The sequence below is a fragment of the Erinaceus europaeus genome, chromosome 6 (genome assembly GCF_950295315.1).
Source record: "Erinaceus europaeus chromosome 6, mEriEur2.1, whole genome shotgun sequence".
NCBI classification, from domain to species: Eukaryota; Metazoa; Chordata; class Mammalia; order Eulipotyphla; family Erinaceidae; genus Erinaceus; species Erinaceus europaeus.
This window is the reverse complement of record NC_080167.1, coordinates 43,685,986-43,704,079: the sequence shown is the minus strand read 5'-3', so window position 1 is coordinate 43,704,079 and position 18,094 is coordinate 43,685,986. Positions and strand designations below refer to the sequence as shown.

General features: G+C 42.8%; 1 protein-coding gene across 1 annotated transcript in view; it reads left to right on the top strand.

Annotated features, from left to right (window-relative positions):
* Positions 1-18,094, top strand: part of LOC103124148 (Kinesin-like protein KIF28P) — a 55,644-nt gene that overhangs the window by 5,923 nt on the left and 31,627 nt on the right. The window contains 7 exon segments of the mRNA XM_060192111.1: positions 312-506; positions 3,927-4,130; positions 5,985-6,020; positions 8,335-8,559; positions 11,585-11,739; positions 15,618-15,729; positions 17,352-17,419. Of these exon segments, the coding sequence (XP_060048094.1) occupies positions 312-506; positions 3,927-4,130; positions 5,985-6,020; positions 8,335-8,559; positions 11,585-11,739; positions 15,618-15,729; positions 17,352-17,419 (995 nt within the window).

The window sequence follows — 18,094 nt, the reverse complement described above, 5'->3', positions numbered from 1 at the left end:
GACGTCACGCATGGACCTCCCAGCCCTGCCCAATTATTATTTTGCATAGTTGTGCATGTGTGTGTGAGAGATACACCATAGCACAACTCCACCACCCATGGACTAACAAACGTTTTTGTCTTTGGTGCTGTGAGGGGGAGTGGAGGGCTGACCCCAGGGCTTCAGTTATGGAAGGTAGGCAACCTACCTGATGAGCCACCTTCCTATTTCCTCTTGGCCTAATTTCTTACTAGGTATAGAGACTTGCAAAGCAGCTTGGATAACAAAGAAAATCTAGAATGATTAACCCTGAATTTGTCGTTTGACTACAGAGAGAGAAAACTTCTGGGAGCAAATGTGTGATTTCTATGCACTCCAGAAACTCCACCACTATCCAAGACCCAAGGAATCCAAGACACCTGAAGACATTTACATTTGACCTAGCATACTGGTCTCACAATGGATTTCAAAAGGATAAAGATGGTGTGTTTATTTCAGCTGATCCTAGCAGTGAATTTGCCAGCCAGGTAAATTACTTCAAAATATGCATTCAGTGGGAGTTGGTTTTAATTTATTTTAATGACATGTTACCAGTTTCATGGTGTAAATACATTTTGTGCAAGCATGCTGCCATGTTTGATTTTAAAGTTATCCTTTTTTATTATTATTGTTGGGGCTCAGTGCGAGCACTACGAATAAACCACTTCCGGCAGCCATTTTTTCCTTTATTTTATTGGAGAGGACAGAGAGAAGCTGAGAGTGGAGGGAGGGGCCTGACTGGTGGTGCACCGGGCTAACCGCACATAGCGCAAGGACCCCCGCAAGCATCCCCTGCAAGTGGGGAGCTGGGGCAAAAACCCTGATCCTTGCACTTGGTAATATATGTGCTTAACCTGGTGCACCAGAACCCAACCCCTAAAGTTATTCTTTTTTAAAAATTATCTTTATTTATTTATTGGATAGAGACAACCAGAAATTGAGAGGGAAGGGGGTGATAGAGACAGAGAGACACCTGCAGCACTGCTTCACCACTCGCAAAGCTTTCCCTCTGCAAGTGGGGGCCAGGGGACTCAAACCTGGGTCCTTACACATTGTAATATGTGCACTCAAACAGATGCACTACCACCCAGCCCCCTAAAGTTATTCTCTTGTCATGCTAAATGTGAGGTCTAAAAGTGTGAACTGAGCAGTGCTCTGTTTCTCCTCTTTCTCATTAAAATAAACACATAATTTATTAAAGATTTTATTTATTGATTGATGAAAAAGATAGGAGAGAGAAAGAACCAAATGTCTCTCTGGTACATGTGCTGCCAGGGATTGAACTCAAGACCTCATGGATGAGAGTCTAATGCTTTATCCACTGTGCCACCTCCTGGACCACAATAAATAATACTTTTAAAAAGATTGTTCTGGGAGTCAGGTGGTGGCACAGCGGGTTAAGCGCATGTGGCACAAAACCCAACGACCGGCGTAAGGATCCTGGTTTGAGCCCCCAGCTCCCCACCTGCAGGGGAGTCACTTCACAAGCCGTGAAGCAGGTCTTCAGGTCTCTATCTTTCTCTCCCCCTCTGTCTTCCCCTCCTCTCTCCATTTCTCTGTCCTATCCAACAATGATGACATCAATAATAATAAGAACTACAACAGGGGCCAGGTGGTGGCACACCTGGCTAAACGTACACATTACAGAGCACAAGGACCCAGGTTCAACCCACCTGCAGGGGGAAGCTTCACAAGTGGTGAAGCAAGGCTGCAGGTGTCTCTCTGTATTTCCCTCTCTCTCTCCCCACCCCCTCTTAATTTCTCTCTCTATGCAGTAATAAAAAATTTAAAAAATAATAATAACTACAACAATAAAACAACAAGGGCAACAAAAGGGAGTAAGTAAATATTTTTTAAAAAACATTGTTGTAGGGGGCCAATTGGTGACGCACCTGGTTTAGCATATACAGTGCGAAAGGTCCCAGGTTCGAGCCCCTGGTCCCCACCTGCAGAGGGAAAGCTTCATGAGTGGTGAAGCAGGGTTTCAGGTGTTTCTCTGTCTCTCTCCCTCTCTATCTTACTCTCTTCTTTCAATTTCTGGCTGTCTCTATCCAATAAATAAATCTAACATAAAAAAAAAATTTAAAAAGGAACATAAAAAAAATGATTTTCTATTTAGTATTTCTGTATTATTTGAGGGTTTCAACTCATAAAAACTGATATGAAAATTATTTTTTTTAAGAATTTATTTATTTATTCATGAGAAAGATAGAGAAAGAACCAGACATCACTCTGGTACATGTGCTGCCGGGGGTTGAACTTGGGACCTCATGATTGAGAATCCGATGCTTTATCTACTGCGCCACCTCTCGGACCACATGAAAATTATTTTGCTAAATATCTACTTAGCACAGAGATGAAAAGACACCAAAACTAGCTTCTTTACTATGCTCAGCACTCTTTAGGTTTAGTTAGTCGCTCCTAATATAGAGTACATATCCATTGCGTGAATTCATTTTGTCTGTAAAAGTATGGTCACCATGTTTTGGGAAACCACTGGTCTAGTTCCACATTTCAGACCTGGACAGACAGACAGACAGACAGACACACACACACACACACACACACACACACATACACCGCCCACCCCAGTCCTCATAGTGCAATTTTTTTTCTTCCTTTCTATTTTATTGGTCAGGGCAGAGAGATATTGAGAGGGGAGGGAGAGAAAGACACTTGCAGACCTGCTTCACCACTCATGAAGTATCATGCTCCCCCTGCAAGAGGGGAGCAAGGACTCAAACCCAGGTCCTTGCACGTGGTAACGTGTAATTAACCAGGTGCACCACCACTGTCCCCCCGTGTAATAATTTTTTTCCTTCCTCATGAGAAACTAATAATATAGAGGTACAGGCAACTTTCTCAGAAATAATAATAATAATAATAAAATGACATTGTCATACAAACATATGTATTAAGACAAATGAAGCATGCATTGCTTACTGCCTTATTGATGGTGTGTTTATTTCAGCTGATCCTAGCAGTGAATTTGCCAGCCAGGTAAATTACTTCAAAATATGCATTCAGTGGAAATAGAGGAAGGTACCCTCTGAAACAAATTCAGGTCAAAATAATTCTTGTTGGTTCTGGGTGGCAGAAGGAGCCAGACCACTTCCTCTCTTTCAAGCAAGTGCAGTCACAAGCATCTGCGTCTCCCACTTAGGAAAAAGGAGGTACATACAAATATGTGTGTTCTACCACTTGTGAAGCTTTCTCCTTGCGGGTGGAGACTGGAGGTTTGAACCTGGATCCTTGTGCATTGTAACGTGTGCTCAGCCAGGTGTGTCACCACCCGGCTTCGCTCCCTCATGTTTTCTTTTATTGTTGCTATAGTTATTATTGTTGTAACTGATGTCGTCCTTGTTGGATAGGACAGAGAGAAATGGAGAGAGGAGGGGAAGACAGAGAGGGCGAGAGAAAGATAGACACCTGCAGACCTGCGTCACCACCTGTGAAGCGACCCTCCTGCAGTTGGAGAGTGGGGGCTCGAACCGGGATCCTTATGCCAATCTCGCTCACATTTTAATAAGGCTATATAAGATACACAATTTCACTATTGATGGACACTAGCTAGTTGAAGAGCTACCTGATAGCTGAAGATATCTCTACAGTGACCAGTGTTTTCTTTTTATTCCTTTGATTTTTTTTTTGCCTCCAGGGTTATGATTTTTTAATTATCTTTATTTGCTTATTAGATAGTAGAGATGGTCAGAAATTGAGATGGAAGGGGAAGATAGGGAGGGAGATGGACATCTGCAGCACTGCTTCACCACTTGCAAAGCTTTCCCCCTGCAGGTGGGGACCAGGGGCTCGAACCCGGATAGAATTCATGAAAACCAGACCATTTGTTAGATGGTAAGGACATTATGAAAAGTCTGTGGTAAACATGGTGCCTTTGATCTCTCCAGAGAGATGTTTTCCACGACCTGGGCAGAGGCATTCTGGAGAGTGCCTGGCAAGGCTACAACGCTACTCTGCTGGCCTATGGCCAAACGGGCTCTGGGAAAAGCTATTCCATGATCGGGTTTGGTGCAAACAAAGGGATCATTCCAAATGTGTGTGAAGAGCTCTTTCAAGCAATCGAGAGTCAGGAGAGAAACCAAGAATACCAGGTATGGGTTATTCTAGAGTGTGTGTGCTCTGCCAGATGAGCCAGAACCTAATCTTTTTGCATGATTCTATTTTTTCAACTTTATTTATTTATATCAGAGCACTGCTCAGCTCTGGCTAGTGGTGGTGCTGGGGACCGAACCTGGGATTTTGGATTCCCCCAGGCATGAAAGTCTTTCTGCATAACCACTGCATTATCTCCCTAGCCCCACTTTTTTTGCATAACCATTATGCTATCTCTCCCACACTTTTTGCCTGATTTTTATATTAATGTCTTCAAGTTAGAGAGTGCAAAGCACTTACCATCCTATTACCTAGCTAAATACCACCATTGCATCTTTCTAATTTTTTTTATAAATACTAGTTTTTTAATTTTCCTTTTTGTTGCCCTTGTTTTTTTGTTGTTGTTGCCCTTGTTTTTTTTTTTTGTTGTTGTTGTTGATGTCATCATTGTTGGATAGGACAGAGAGAAATGGAGAGAGGAGGGGAAGACAGAGAGGGGGAGAGAAAGATAGACACTTGCAGACCTGCTTCACCGCCTGTGAAGTGACTCCCCTGCAGGTGGGGAGCCGGGGGCTCAAACCGGGATCCTTAGGTCGGTCCTTGTGCTTTGCACCACGTGTGCTTAACCTGCTATACTACTGCCCAACCCCCATCTTTCCAACTTTTAAGTCTTTATTTATTTTAAAGATTTTATTACTTTTTTATTTATTTATGAGAAAGATAGGAGGAGAGAGAGAAAGAACCAGACATCACTCTGCTACATGTACTGATGGGGATCGAACTCAGGACCTCAATCTTGAGTCTAATGCTTTATCCACTGCGTCACCTCCTGGACCACCTAATTTTTTAATTAAAAAAAAAAAAAAGAGGACTGCTGAGACTTCTTCGCTGGCCCTGCACCTGCACTGCAGCACATTCACCCAAAGTAAAGCCCCAGCACTCCCTCTACATAGAGGGGGAGAGACAGGCAGAAAGAGTGGAAGAGAATGAAGCAGACTTTCACCACCAGTGGAGCTTCCTGGAACTCCTATTAATTGAACTTCGGACCTCTTGTATGAATGTCTTAATTATCTTTTTTTTTAACTTAAAAAAAATTGTCTTTGGGGAGTCGGGCAGTAGTGCAGCAGGTTAAGCGCACTTGGCACAAAACGCAAGGACTGGCATAAGGATCCCGGTTCGAGCCCCCGGCTCCCCATCTGCAGGGGAGTCACTTCACAAGCAGTGAAGCAGGTGTCTGTCTTTCTCTCCCCCTCTCTGTCTTCCCCTCCTCTCTCCATGTCTCTCTGTCCTATCCAACAACGACGACATCAATAACAACAACAATAACTACAACAATAATAAAAAACAAGGGCAACAAAAGGGAAAATAAATAAATATAAAAAAATAAAATAAGTTGTGAAGCAGCGTGGCAGGTCTCTCTTTCTCTCTCTCCCTCCTTAGCTACCCCCTTCCCTCTCAACTTCTCTCTGTCTCTATCTAAAATAAATAAAGCATTTTATTTTTTATATTTGTTTATTTTCTTTTTTGTTGCCCTTGTTTTTTATTGTTGTTGTAGTTATTATTGCTGTTGTTGTTGATGTTGTCGTTGTTGGATAGGACAGAGAGAAATGGAGAGAGGAGGGGAAGACAGAGAGGGGGAGAGGACGCGATAAACACGTGCAGACCTGCTTCACCACCTGTGAAGCGACTCCCCTGTAGGTGGGGAGCTGGGGGCTCAAACCAGGATCCTTACGCTGGTCCTTGCACTTCATGTCCTTGCGCTTAACCCACGGCGCTACCACCTGACTCCCACTTTTATTTTTCAAACACAACTCTTTCAAGAATATATTTAGTTTATACTCTTCTCTACACAGGTTACATTCAGCATGCTGGAAATCTACAATGAACAGGTAAAGGTGAATGTGTTTTCTGGTGTGCGAATCTGAGTGACTCTCTGCAGCTTAATAAGCATAAGAGTACCCTCATCACCTATCACACAGCTAAAGTCACACATAACCATGGCACTGGATGTCCATCCTCTGATAGGGGCTGGTAGGTATGGATAGGTAGGGGAAAGTTAGATAGAGAGACAGAGCAGTGAATGCTGGAAGGAAAGTTTATACTCTTGGACTGGGGAAATAGCATAATGGTTATGAAAAAGACTCTCATGCTTGAGGCTCTGAAGTCTTAGGTTCAAGTCCCAGCACCACCATAAGCCAGAATTGAGCAGTGCTCTGATCTTTTTCTCTGTATCTCTCTGTCATTAAAATCAAGTAAATGGGGGGGGGGGGCGGGTGGTCAAGCGGCAGATTAAGCGCACATGGCGCAAAACACAAGGACCAAGGTAAGGATCCCAGTTCGAGCCCCCAGCTCCCCACCAGCATGGGGGTCATTTCACAAGCGGTGAAGCAAGGCTGCAGGTGTCTATCTTTCTCTCCCTCTCTTTGCCTTCCCCTCCTCTCTAGATTTCTCTGTCCTATCCAACAGCAACGACAGCAAAAACAAGGGCAACAAAAATGGATAAAATGGCCTCCAGGAGCAGTGGATTCATGGTGCAGGCACAGAGCCCCAGCAATAACCCTGGAGGCAAAAGAAAATAAATAGAGTAAATAAAATATTAAAGAAGGAAAGAAAGAGAGAGAAAAAGGGAGAAAGAAAGAAAGAAAGAAAGAAAGAAAGAAGAAAAAGTTTATATTCTTTAAAAGGTGCAGAAGGCCAGAGGCAAAAAAAAGCCTCAGCCTGAGGTAAGGGTACACTGGGCTTTTATGAGATTATGTGGGGGGAGGGGCAGGCAAGGTAAGCAGTGAACACATTTGTCTAGTTTCTGACACCAACACTGTGGGCCTTCCTCTTAGCACATCTATTGGTAGTTGTCATATACATCATGTCTACTGCGTGCAGGATTTGAGGTAGGGCACTTACGGGGGTAATCTTCAGATACTTGTTGAATGTGACTCTCTAAAGAGAGAAGGCTATTTCCCTGGCCGGACTAGGAGTGACAGAACATGCACAAGTTAACTTAACAGACTCCATCTTGGCTCAACTTTATCATCCTTGACTTTCTCCTAGCCACGTTCAGTTTAATTTTATATAACATTCTCTCCACACACTTTATGCCTTAGCTCCATAGCTCCATCTGCTCCTTACTACATCTGTTCTATGTCTCAAATACCTTCTGCTTTCTCTGTCCTTGAAGAAATCACTAAACTTCAAAATCCAGCTCAGATGTCAGCTCCTCTAAACTTTCAGAGGCAGATGGTTTCAGTTAACATGGCATTACACAGGGGCTGGCAGGCTTCAACTTCAAAGGGTCAGATCATAAATATTTTAGTCTTAGGACTCAGGTAGAGGGTTAAGCGCACGTGGCACAAAGCACAAGGACCAGCATAAGGATCCCAGTTCGAGCCCCCGGCTCCCCACCTGCAGGGGAGTCACTTCACAGGTGGTGAAGCAGGTTTGCAGGGATCTTTCTTTCTCTCCCCCTCTCTGTCTTCCCCTCCTCTCTCCATTTCTCTCTGTCCTAACAATGACGACATCAATAACAACAATAATAACTGCTAGAACAATAACAACAACAACAAAAAAAAGGGCAACAAAAGGGAAAATAAATTAAAATATTTTAGTCTTTTAGGGCCATTTATTCTCAGCTGCAGCTACTCAATTCTGCCACTGTAGTACAAAAATATCCAGGGATGATATGAGGTGAAGAGGTGTGACCATGGACCCATAAGACTTATAGGCACTGTGGCTGAAATTTCATAGAGTTTTAACATGCCACAAAATATTTTTCTTTTAGTTGGGGAGATAACATCAGACATTCACGCCTGAGGTTCCAGGTTTCGTCTTTGGTAATGCGTGTAGCAGAATGATCTTCTGACTTCTCTCTTCTGTGAAAATCTCTTTCATATGTAATAAATAAAACAAATATTTTAATATTCTTTCCCTTTTTTTTTAGGAAAGAGAAATATAAACAGAAAGATACAGACAGATCAGAACACTGCTCAGCTCTGGTTTATGGTGGTGCTGGGATTAAATCTAGAACCTTAAAGTCTCTGTATGAAAGTATTTTGCATAATCATTATGCTGTCTCCCCAGCTCACTAAATCTTTAAATATATTTTTCTTGTGATTATTTTCAGTCATTGAAAACTGTGAAGAAACATTCTGACTTCATGGAATATCCTGCTTTCTATCCTGGAATGTACTTTCTTCTTTATCCTCACAGGTAAGAGATTTGCTGTCTAAAACCAAGAAACCTGGGGGACTCAAAGTAAGGGAAGATCAACAGCTGGGTTTCTATGTGGATGGCCTGAAGTCAGTGCCCTGTGAGAACTATGCACAGATTGAAAGGCTGATGGAACAAGGAACAAAAATAAGGACCACAGCCTCCACCAACATGAATGCCAGCAGCAGCCGGTCTCACATGGTCATCACCATTCAGTTGAAGCAGGTGAGTTTCTAGAGAAATAACTCTCTCTCTCTCTCTCTCCCACCAAGAATGGACCATGGGAAGGCACCATAAAACAAGGGACTGCAGGGAGTCGGGCTAGGTAGCGCAGCGGGTTAAGCGCAGGTGGCACAAAGAGCAAGGACCGGCGTAAGGGTCCCAGTTCAAGTCCCAGGCTCCCCCCCTGCAGAGCAGTCACTTCACAGGCAGTGAAGCAGGCCTGCAGGTGTCTATCTTTCTCTCGCCCTCTCTGTCTTCCCCTCCTCTCTCCATTTCTCTCTGTCCCATCCAACAACAATGACATCAATAATAACTAGAACAATAAAACAACAAGGGCAACATACAAAGTTTATGAATTTAACTAACACCACACAATCAAAATGAATGGTGTAAAGTTCTTAAAAATGTAGCATTTGGGAACTGGGCAGTGGTGTACCTGGTTAAGTGCATGTTACCACACACAGAGATCTGGGTGCAAGCCCCAGTCCCCACCTGCAGGGGGAAAGCTTCACAAGTGGTGAAGCAGTGCTGCCGGTCTCTCTCTCTCTCTCTCTCTTCTCTCTCTCTCCTCTCTCTCTCTGTCCTATCAAATTAAATAAATAAAGTTGTATTTAGAAATACAGTATTTGGGGGGGGGGCAAGCAGTGGTGTGCTTAGTTAAACACCACACACAAGGATTCAGGTTTGAGGCCCCACTTCCCACATATAGAAGGGACGCTTTTGAGCGATGAAGTGGGTGTGCAGCTGTCTACCTTTTCTCTCCTTCATATACAATTCATTAATTTTTGCCTATTTTTGGATAGAAAGCAGAACTATTTTCACTTGTCCCTGCTCTAGAATGAGAGTGGTGGTTTGTGGGTTTGGCCCTGTGATCCTCCAAGACTTCAGCCTCCACATAGGATTCAAATAAATAACCACCCAAAGATTCATGTCTGGGACTTTGGGGCCCAATGTGACTTACACACTTACTGCCCTTAGGAAGACAGCAAACCATGTAGCACTGGCCACCAAGTTCTCTTGTCTTTTATTAGTTAATTATAATGTACATCAGAGGAATTCTCAGTTTATGTTAGCAAGAAGTTCAATGGTTTGTTTAAAGGAACAAATGGTGGTGGTCTGGGAGATGGCGCAGTGGATAAGGCACTGGACTCTCAAACATGAGGTCCTGGGTTCAATCCCTGGCAGCACATGTACCAGACTGATGTTTGGTTTCTTCTCACTCTCTTCCTATGAGGTGGTGGTGCACCTGGTTGAGCGCACATGTTACAATGTGCAAGGACCCAGGTTCAAGCCCCCAGTCCCCACCTGCAAGGGGAAAGCTTCACAGGTGGTGAAGCAGGGATGCAGGTGTCTCTCTGTCTCTCTTCCTCTCTATTTCCTCCCTTTGTATGTGGCTTGCCCTGCTGTTTTTCTTACTTGATATTTTTGAAGAAGGAAAATAAGTCAGATGAAAGAAAAATGAGTGGAGAGATTTGACATCATACCATCTACTGGTATCAGTGGTAATACTAACACCCATTACTGTGTGCCAAGGACTGTTAAATAAACCATTATATCTATTCTCTTCACCCACACACCCCAGTTAATACATTGTTATGCCTGTTTTATAGTTGTGAAAGTTGAAATTGGAAAGCTAAGTCTTGTCTTTTAGTTATGTAATCAGCAAAGGAATCTGTACCTTTCTAAAATCCTGTTCTTTCACAACCACAATTATTTGTTTTTTAGGTTTCACAGTACTTGGTGTTTAGAAAACAGAACTTGGACTGGAATTGGTGTATTGCACCAAAGTAAAAGACTTTGGGGTGGTGGTTGAGGGGGAAGGCTCAGGTCCTGGAACTTGATAGCAGAGGAGGACCTAGTGGGGGTTGAACTGTTATGTGTAAAACTGAGAAATGTCACGCATGTACAAACCATTGCATTTTACTGTAAACCATTAATCTCCCAATAAATTTTTAAAAAGTGTTTAGAAAGTTTTTCAGAGGCCCTGGATGTAACTCTGTTATATATCACACAATGTGTATATATAAAGTCCTGAATTCAATCCCTGGTGCACATACACAAAAGTATGGTCCATACAAATATTAGAGCGATAGTTAGGAAACAGTTTTGGAGAATTGGAAAGGGATAACTGAGATATATGGGCCTGGTAATGCATTATTGTCATCTAAAAGAGCATGACTTTTAAAAAAATTTTTTAAATGTTTATTTATTTATTCCCTTTTGTTGCCCTTGTTTTATTATTGTAGTTATTGTTGTTGTTGTTGTTGTTGTTGGATGGGACAGAGAGAAATAGAGAGAGGAGGGGAAGACAGAGGGGGAGAGAAAGATAGACACCTACAGACCTGCTTCACTGCCTGTGAAGCAACTCCCCTGCAGGTGGAGAGCCAGGGGCTTGAACCAGGATCCTTGCGGGTCTTTACGCTTTGCGCCACCCGTGCTTAACCCACTACGCTACTGCCCAACTCTCAAGAGCATGACATTTTAATACAACTAAAGGATACATTACAGAGACCAGAGCATGATTGTTTAATATAAAACGCCCAAGGCCCTGGATTCAGTCTCTTATCACCACATGGGAGCACCAAGGAACAACACCAAGATAGCTCCATAAATAGTGGGACAGAGCTTTCGTCTCTCTCTCTCTCTCCCTCTCTTTCTTTCTCAAAAATATAGGATAAAAATTGGGAGGGGTGGGCCACTCAGTGGTATCATGCATACAAAAGGCTCAGGGTTTATTCTCTTGTAACACACAAACATATGCATATGCACACACTCAGAGGAAGGGGTAGTAGTGCTCCAAGAAGAACATATATATTATCATGTGCGAGTCCCCCACGAGCGGTGGAGCAATGCTGCAGGTCTCTCTCTCTCTCCATATATATATATATATATATATATATATATATATGTTTCTCAGTGAAAACCCTGATGGCAAAAAAAAAAAAGGAACATTTTAAAATGTAGACAGATTGACCTCATTTATGCTTGCTGCCACTCTGATGACATGACCTATGATGTTTTACTGCAGGTTTTCCCGGACAGAGACCTCACCAAACAATCCAGTATCAACCTGGTGGACTTGGCAGGAAGTGAAAGGCAGAAATCTTCAGGATCTGAAGGAGACAGACTAAGGGAAGGATCACGAGTTAATTTAAGCTTAACCAATTTAGGAAATGTTATCAGGTAAATAATCAGGGGCAGATATTTGTGCCATAAAATGATACTGGGAGGGAGTCGGACGGTAGCACAGCGGGTTAAGCGCAGGTGGCGCAAAGTACAACACTGGCTTAAAGGTCCTGGTTTGAGCCCCCTGCTCCCCACCTGCGGGGAAGTCGCTTCACAAGTGGTGAAGCAGGTCTGCAGGTGTCTATCTTTCTCTCCCGCTCTCTGTCTTCCCCTCCTCTCTCCATTTCTCTCTGTCCTATCCAACAATGACGACATCAATAACAACAATAAAACAAGGACAACAAAAGGGAATAAATAAATAAATAAATATTTTTTAAAAATGATACTGGGTATAAAAAATTAGGTTAAACGTAACCCATAGTTCATGATCCACTGTCATCATTGGGCATGTCAGATCCTGTTATTTTATTTTTTTCTTCCTACTTTATTTTATGGGCCTAGCATGCTTCTACTTGACCCTCCTATTTTATTTTAAACAGATTATTTTTAAACTTTATTTATTTTATTTGATAGAATGGAGAGAAATTGAGAGGGAGGGAGTGGGAGAGAGAGAGAGAGACAGAGCGAGACACCTACATAATTGCTTCATCACTTGTGAAGCTTTCCCCCTGCAGCTGAGGACCAGGGTCTTGAACCTGGGTCTTTATAGATAGCAACACCTGCACTTAACCAGGTGTGCAACCACTTGGCCCCCGGAACAGATTATTTTTAACAAAAGAATTAACACCAATAAAATTACCACCCAGTACAATAAATGAAACAAACTGGAACTCTTCTCCTGTGTTGCTCTTGGACATCATCATTATCTCGAATTTTGTTTATTTTCTTTCTCCCTTATTCACTTTCTTTACTTTTTTTTAAGAAATATTTTATTTATTTTAATAAGAGAGATATGAGAGGAGAAAAAGAGAGAGAAAGACAACACACACACACCAGAGCACTGCCCAGTGCTGGTTGATGGTGGTGCTGGGGATTAAACCTGGGACCTCAGAGCCTCAGACATGCAAGCAAGTCATTTGCATAACCATTATGTTATCTCCTCAGCCCTACTTTCCTTCTTTTATTCTTCCTTTTGCCTTTTCTTGTTTTATCACATGTAAATATATTTTGGCTGCACTCTTTTCTAGACTTTATAAATGATTAAATATCATATTGCCTTCTGGACCTTGCTTTTGAAAGGTATATACATATAAATCACATATAGTAAGATTCGTAACTGTTAAATACTCCACATAATGAGGTTTATGTGTGTACAGTTATCTCCCAGATCAAGATATAGAGCAATTTTTAAGAGGGGGTCAGGTGGCAGCACACTTGGCTGAGTGCACGTTGCAATGTGCAAGGACCAGGGTTCAAGCCCTCAGTCCCCACCTGCAGGGGGAAAGCTTCACAAGTGGTGAAGCAGGGCTGCAGGTGTCTCTCTGTTTCTCTTCCTCTCTATCTCTCTCCTCCTCTCAATTTCTGGCTGTCTCTATCCAATAAATAAATAAAAACAGTAAAAATATATAAAAAAACATTTTTTAAATGCAGAAAACTTTCTTATACTCTTCCCAAATGAAGTAAAACTTTGTCACTAAAGGCTCAAACCCAGGGCTTGGGACATGGTAAAGCACATAACACCCTACTGGGAAATATTTCTTTTTTCATGCCATTAGAGATAATTCTTCCATTGCTTATTTTTATCTTATTTTATTTTTATTTTATTTTATTTTATTTTACTTTACTTTATTTCCTCCAGGGTTATTGTTGGGGCTAGGTGCCTGCACTATGAATCCACTGCTCCTGGAGGCCATATTTTTCCCCATTTTGTTGCCCTTGTTATTATTGTTGTTGTATAGGACAGAGAGAAACCAAGAGAGGAAGGGAAGACAGAAAGGAGGGGAGAGAAGATAGACACCTACAGACTTGCTTCACCGCTTATGAAGCTACCCCCCTGCAGGTGGGGAGCTGAGGGCTCGAACCCCGGTCCTTGCACATTGCAACGTGCACTCAGCCAAGTGTGCTGCCACCTGACCCCCTCTTAAAAATTGCTCTATATCTTGATCTGGGAGATAACTGTACACACATAAACCTCATTATGTGGAGTATTTAACAGTTACGAATCTTACTATATGTGATTTATATGTATATACCTTTCAAAAGCAAGGTCCAGAAGGCAATTCTTACATGGGGATTCTTACATGGTCTTTGTGCTTCGCAGCATGTGCGCTTAACCCGCTGCACTACTGCCCGGTACCTCCTTTGCTTATTTATTTATTTATTTATTTATTTATTTTTAAATATTTATTGTATTTATTTATTCCCTTTTGTTGCCCTTGTTTTATTGTTGTAGTTATCATTGTTGTTGTCGTTGTTGGATAGGACAGAGAGAAATGGAGAGAGGAGGGGAAGACAGAGAGGAGGAGAGAAAGACAGACACCTGCAGACCTGCTTCACTGCCTGTGAAGCAACTGCCCTGCAGGTGGGGAGCCGGGGTTTGAACCGGGATCCTTAGGCCGGTCCTTGTGCTTTGCACCACCTGCGCTTAACCCTTTGCGCTACAGCCCGACTCCCCTGCTTATTTTTTTATTGTTGTTGCTGCTGTTTGTTTTCATCGCTGGTCTCATTGCTATGCCCTCCGAAATCTGCCTATCCTCCCCCCACCCATCCCCACCACAACTTGTCATTCTTTCTTTCTCTCTTTCTAAATGGGAATTATATCTTAAATTTATTTTTTAACATTTTGTTTATTTTGAAAAATATTGTTATTTATTAATGAATGAGCTAAGAGGAGAGAAGAAAGAGAACCGAAGCAGCACTCTGGCAAATGCTCTGCCAGGGACTGAACTTGGGACCTTATGCTTGAGAGTCCAACACCCTATCCACTGTGCCACCTCCTGGACTGCTATTTCATTTATTTTAATGAAAGAGTTAGATGGACAGATAGATAGATAGATAGGTAGATAGAAAGACCAGAGCACTGCTCAGCTTTGGCTTATGGTCGTGCTGGGGATTGAACCTGGGAACCCAAAGTTTCAGGCATGAAAGTCTTTTTGCAGAACCATCATACTATCTCCTCAACCTCCTTGTTGCTTTTCTTAGAAATGTGAGAACAGTAATCCATTCCAGCATGTTAAGTGCTGGGGACCAAACTTCAGGTATACAGGACCTGCATTCAACCCATTAAGCCACCTACCTCCTTGACTGCCCTCATTACTGTTTTTTTTTTTTTTTCTATTTAATTTTATTGCCACCAGGGTTATCTCTGGGGCTTGGTTCCTGCATAAGAACTCTTCCTGTGGCCATTTTTTTTTCCATTTTCCTTCCCACCCTTCTTTCTTTTACTATTTTTTTTACATTCTATCTATCTATCTATCTATCTATCTATCTATCTATCTATCTATTTGATAAAAAAAAAGAAATTGAGAGGGAAGGGGAGATAGGGAGAGAGAAAGAGAGATACTGGCAGCTCTATCTCACTGCTATTGAAGCTCCCCCCGCCGGGAGTGGGAACGGGAGCCTTGAACCCAGATCTTTGCACATGGTAACATGTGTGCTCAACCAGGTGCGCGACCATCCAATCCCACACTCTTTTATTTGATAGGACGGATAAATTACGAGATGAAAGATAGGGAGAGAGACACCTGCAGCCCTGCTTCACCACTCATGAGGCTTCCCCCTGCAGGTGGGGGCCAGTGGCTTGAACCCAGTGCTTGGACTTGATAATGTGTGTATTCTACTGGATGCACCACTACCGGAATCCCCGCTCTCTGCTACTGTGAAGCTCAGGTTTATGGGATCAGAGGGAATTTGTTGCTGTTTCCGATGTCTCCTCAAGGGGGCAGATTTCTTCTGGAGCCAGTCTTTGAATTTCTGGTTCTGTCTTTTTCCTCTAGTGCGCTGGCTGAGGCAGCCATGGGGAAGAAAGTCTTGCACATCCCCTACCGCGATTCTGTCCTCACCAAACTGCTCCAGTCGGCTCTTGGAGGCAACAGCAGGACTGCTTTGGTAAAATGGCTTTCTTGTGACATTTCAGGCTAGTTAGACAGTTATTGCTGGTATTATTAGTAGTAAAAGTACCCTCAGTATACCAACCGAGACAACCCTTTGCATTTGTAGAGCACATTTGTACATATTAGCTCAAAGATCCTGGCTGGGGTGATTTCTCTCACAATGTTGAAATGAAGTTTTTTGTGTCTCTATTTTTGTTAGATAGGACAGAGAGAAATCGAGAGTGGTGGAGGAGATGGAGAGAGGAAGAAAGAGACACCTGCAAAGCTGCTTCACCACTCGTGAAGCTTCCCCCCTGCAGGTGGGGATCAGGGACTTACACACAGGTCTTTGTGCATGGTAACCTGTACACTCAACTGGTTGTGCCACTGCCCTTTAAAAAATATGATTTTTTTTTTTAAAAAAGGATTTATTTATTAACAAGAGAGACAGAGAAAAAGGGAGAACCAGAGTATCACCCTGCCATATGCAATGCTGGAGATTGAACTTGCAGCCTCATGCTCTCAAATCCAAAGCTTGAGCCACTTTGCCACCTCCTCGGCTGCAAAGATAAACATAATTTAAAAAATCAACAAGCGGGGGTCAGGAGGTAGCGCAGTGGGTTGGTTAAGCACACATGGCACGAAGCACAAGAACCAGCATAAGGATCCCGGTTCAAGCCACCGGCTCTCCATCTGCAGGGGAGTCGCTTCACAAGTGGTAACGCAGGTCTGCAGGTGTCTGTCTTTCTATCCTCCCCCTCTGTCTCCACTCCTCTCTTGATTTCTCTCTGTCCTATCCAACAACAACATCAATGGCAACAATAACAATAATGACAACAACAAGGGTAACAAAGTGGGAAAAAATGGCCTCCAGAAGCAGTGGATTCATAGTGCAGGCACTGAGCCCCAGCAAGAACCCTGGAGGCAAAAAAAAAAAAAAGTCAACAAGCACAACAGCATCTAATTATTTGAAACCACAAGTCATTCCATGGGATTCTGGAGATCGGTTGACTTGTGGCAGCCACAAGGCAGGTAGGTGTCAAAGCTGGAGAGTGATGGCTCGAGACACTTACTGCCTAATGTTCCCGGTGGGCGCAGTGCAGAGCAGGTTACAAGTGGGTCTCCGCTCTTTAGCTCCAGATGCAGGAAGGAGCAGAGGCCACTTCTGCCTCCAACCTTATGTGGGCCCTTCATTTTGCCATCCTGGCTCACTGTCCGGACCTGCCCTTTGTACCGTATATTTCTCTCCAAAATTCATCAACAGACACAATCTTGCTCTCTGCCAGTGAATCTCACCTGGCTAGCCTGGGGCATATCATTTTTATAAGCCTAGAGGTTCCATCTGAGTCATAAAATTTGAGCAATACATGGTCCAGGAGATGATGCAGTAGATAAAGCATTGAACACTCAAGCATGAGGTCCCAAGTTCAATCCCAGTCAGCACATGGACCAGAGTGATGTCTGGTTCTTTGCCTCTCTCCTTCCATCTTTTTCATTAATAAATTCAGTAATTGATTTTAAAAAGTTTTGAACAGCTCTGTGACTGATATCGCGTTCCAGGAATGTTAGCTGTATGCCAACAGTAACAATAAGCACCTACAATAAAACGAAATCTGAAAAGGAGATTTGACTTTACAGATAGTAGCCATCAGTCCTGCTGACATCTGCTATGAAGAAACTTTATCAACACTAAGATATGCTGAGAGGTACACTTATGAATATTTATTATCCACTGGGGTTCTGAGTTCTGGTCCTGGAACACTCTCCTCATACCCTTAGACTAGATTATTTGGTGTATGGGAAGAGATCCAAGAGAAGGCAGGATTAAATGACCTGTGAAGGGGAAATGAAGGAAGTGAGATAAATAGGACTCAGAGAGGTGGCACTCATGGCCCTCCCCAGCCTCTCATTTTATCAGCCAGATCTGTTCAAGAAAGGCACTGCAGGCCCAAGTATGGAAGGAAGTATTATGTTTGGTTGTATGTTTTTTTAAGGGGTTTTATTATTTTATTTGCAGAGGTACATATGGAAGAGACCAGAGATGCTATGATTCCCCCTTTGTTTATGATTTTTTAAAATTTCTCTGTTGAGGAATTAATGTTTTACATTTGACAGTAAATACAATAGTTTGTACATGCATAACATTTCCCAGTTTCCCATATAGCAATACAGCCCCCACTAGGTTCTCTGTCATCCTTTTTGGACCTGTATTCTCCCCCCAGCCCCACCCTATGTTTGGTTGTCTCTTTCCTGTATTTTCTTGCCAGATATTGGGTTGCCTGAAAAGTCTTGACACATTTTTGCACAAAAACTCAGAAAAAAAGGGCTGGGGAGACAGTATAATGGTTATGCAAAGAGACTTTCATGCCTGAGGCTCCAAG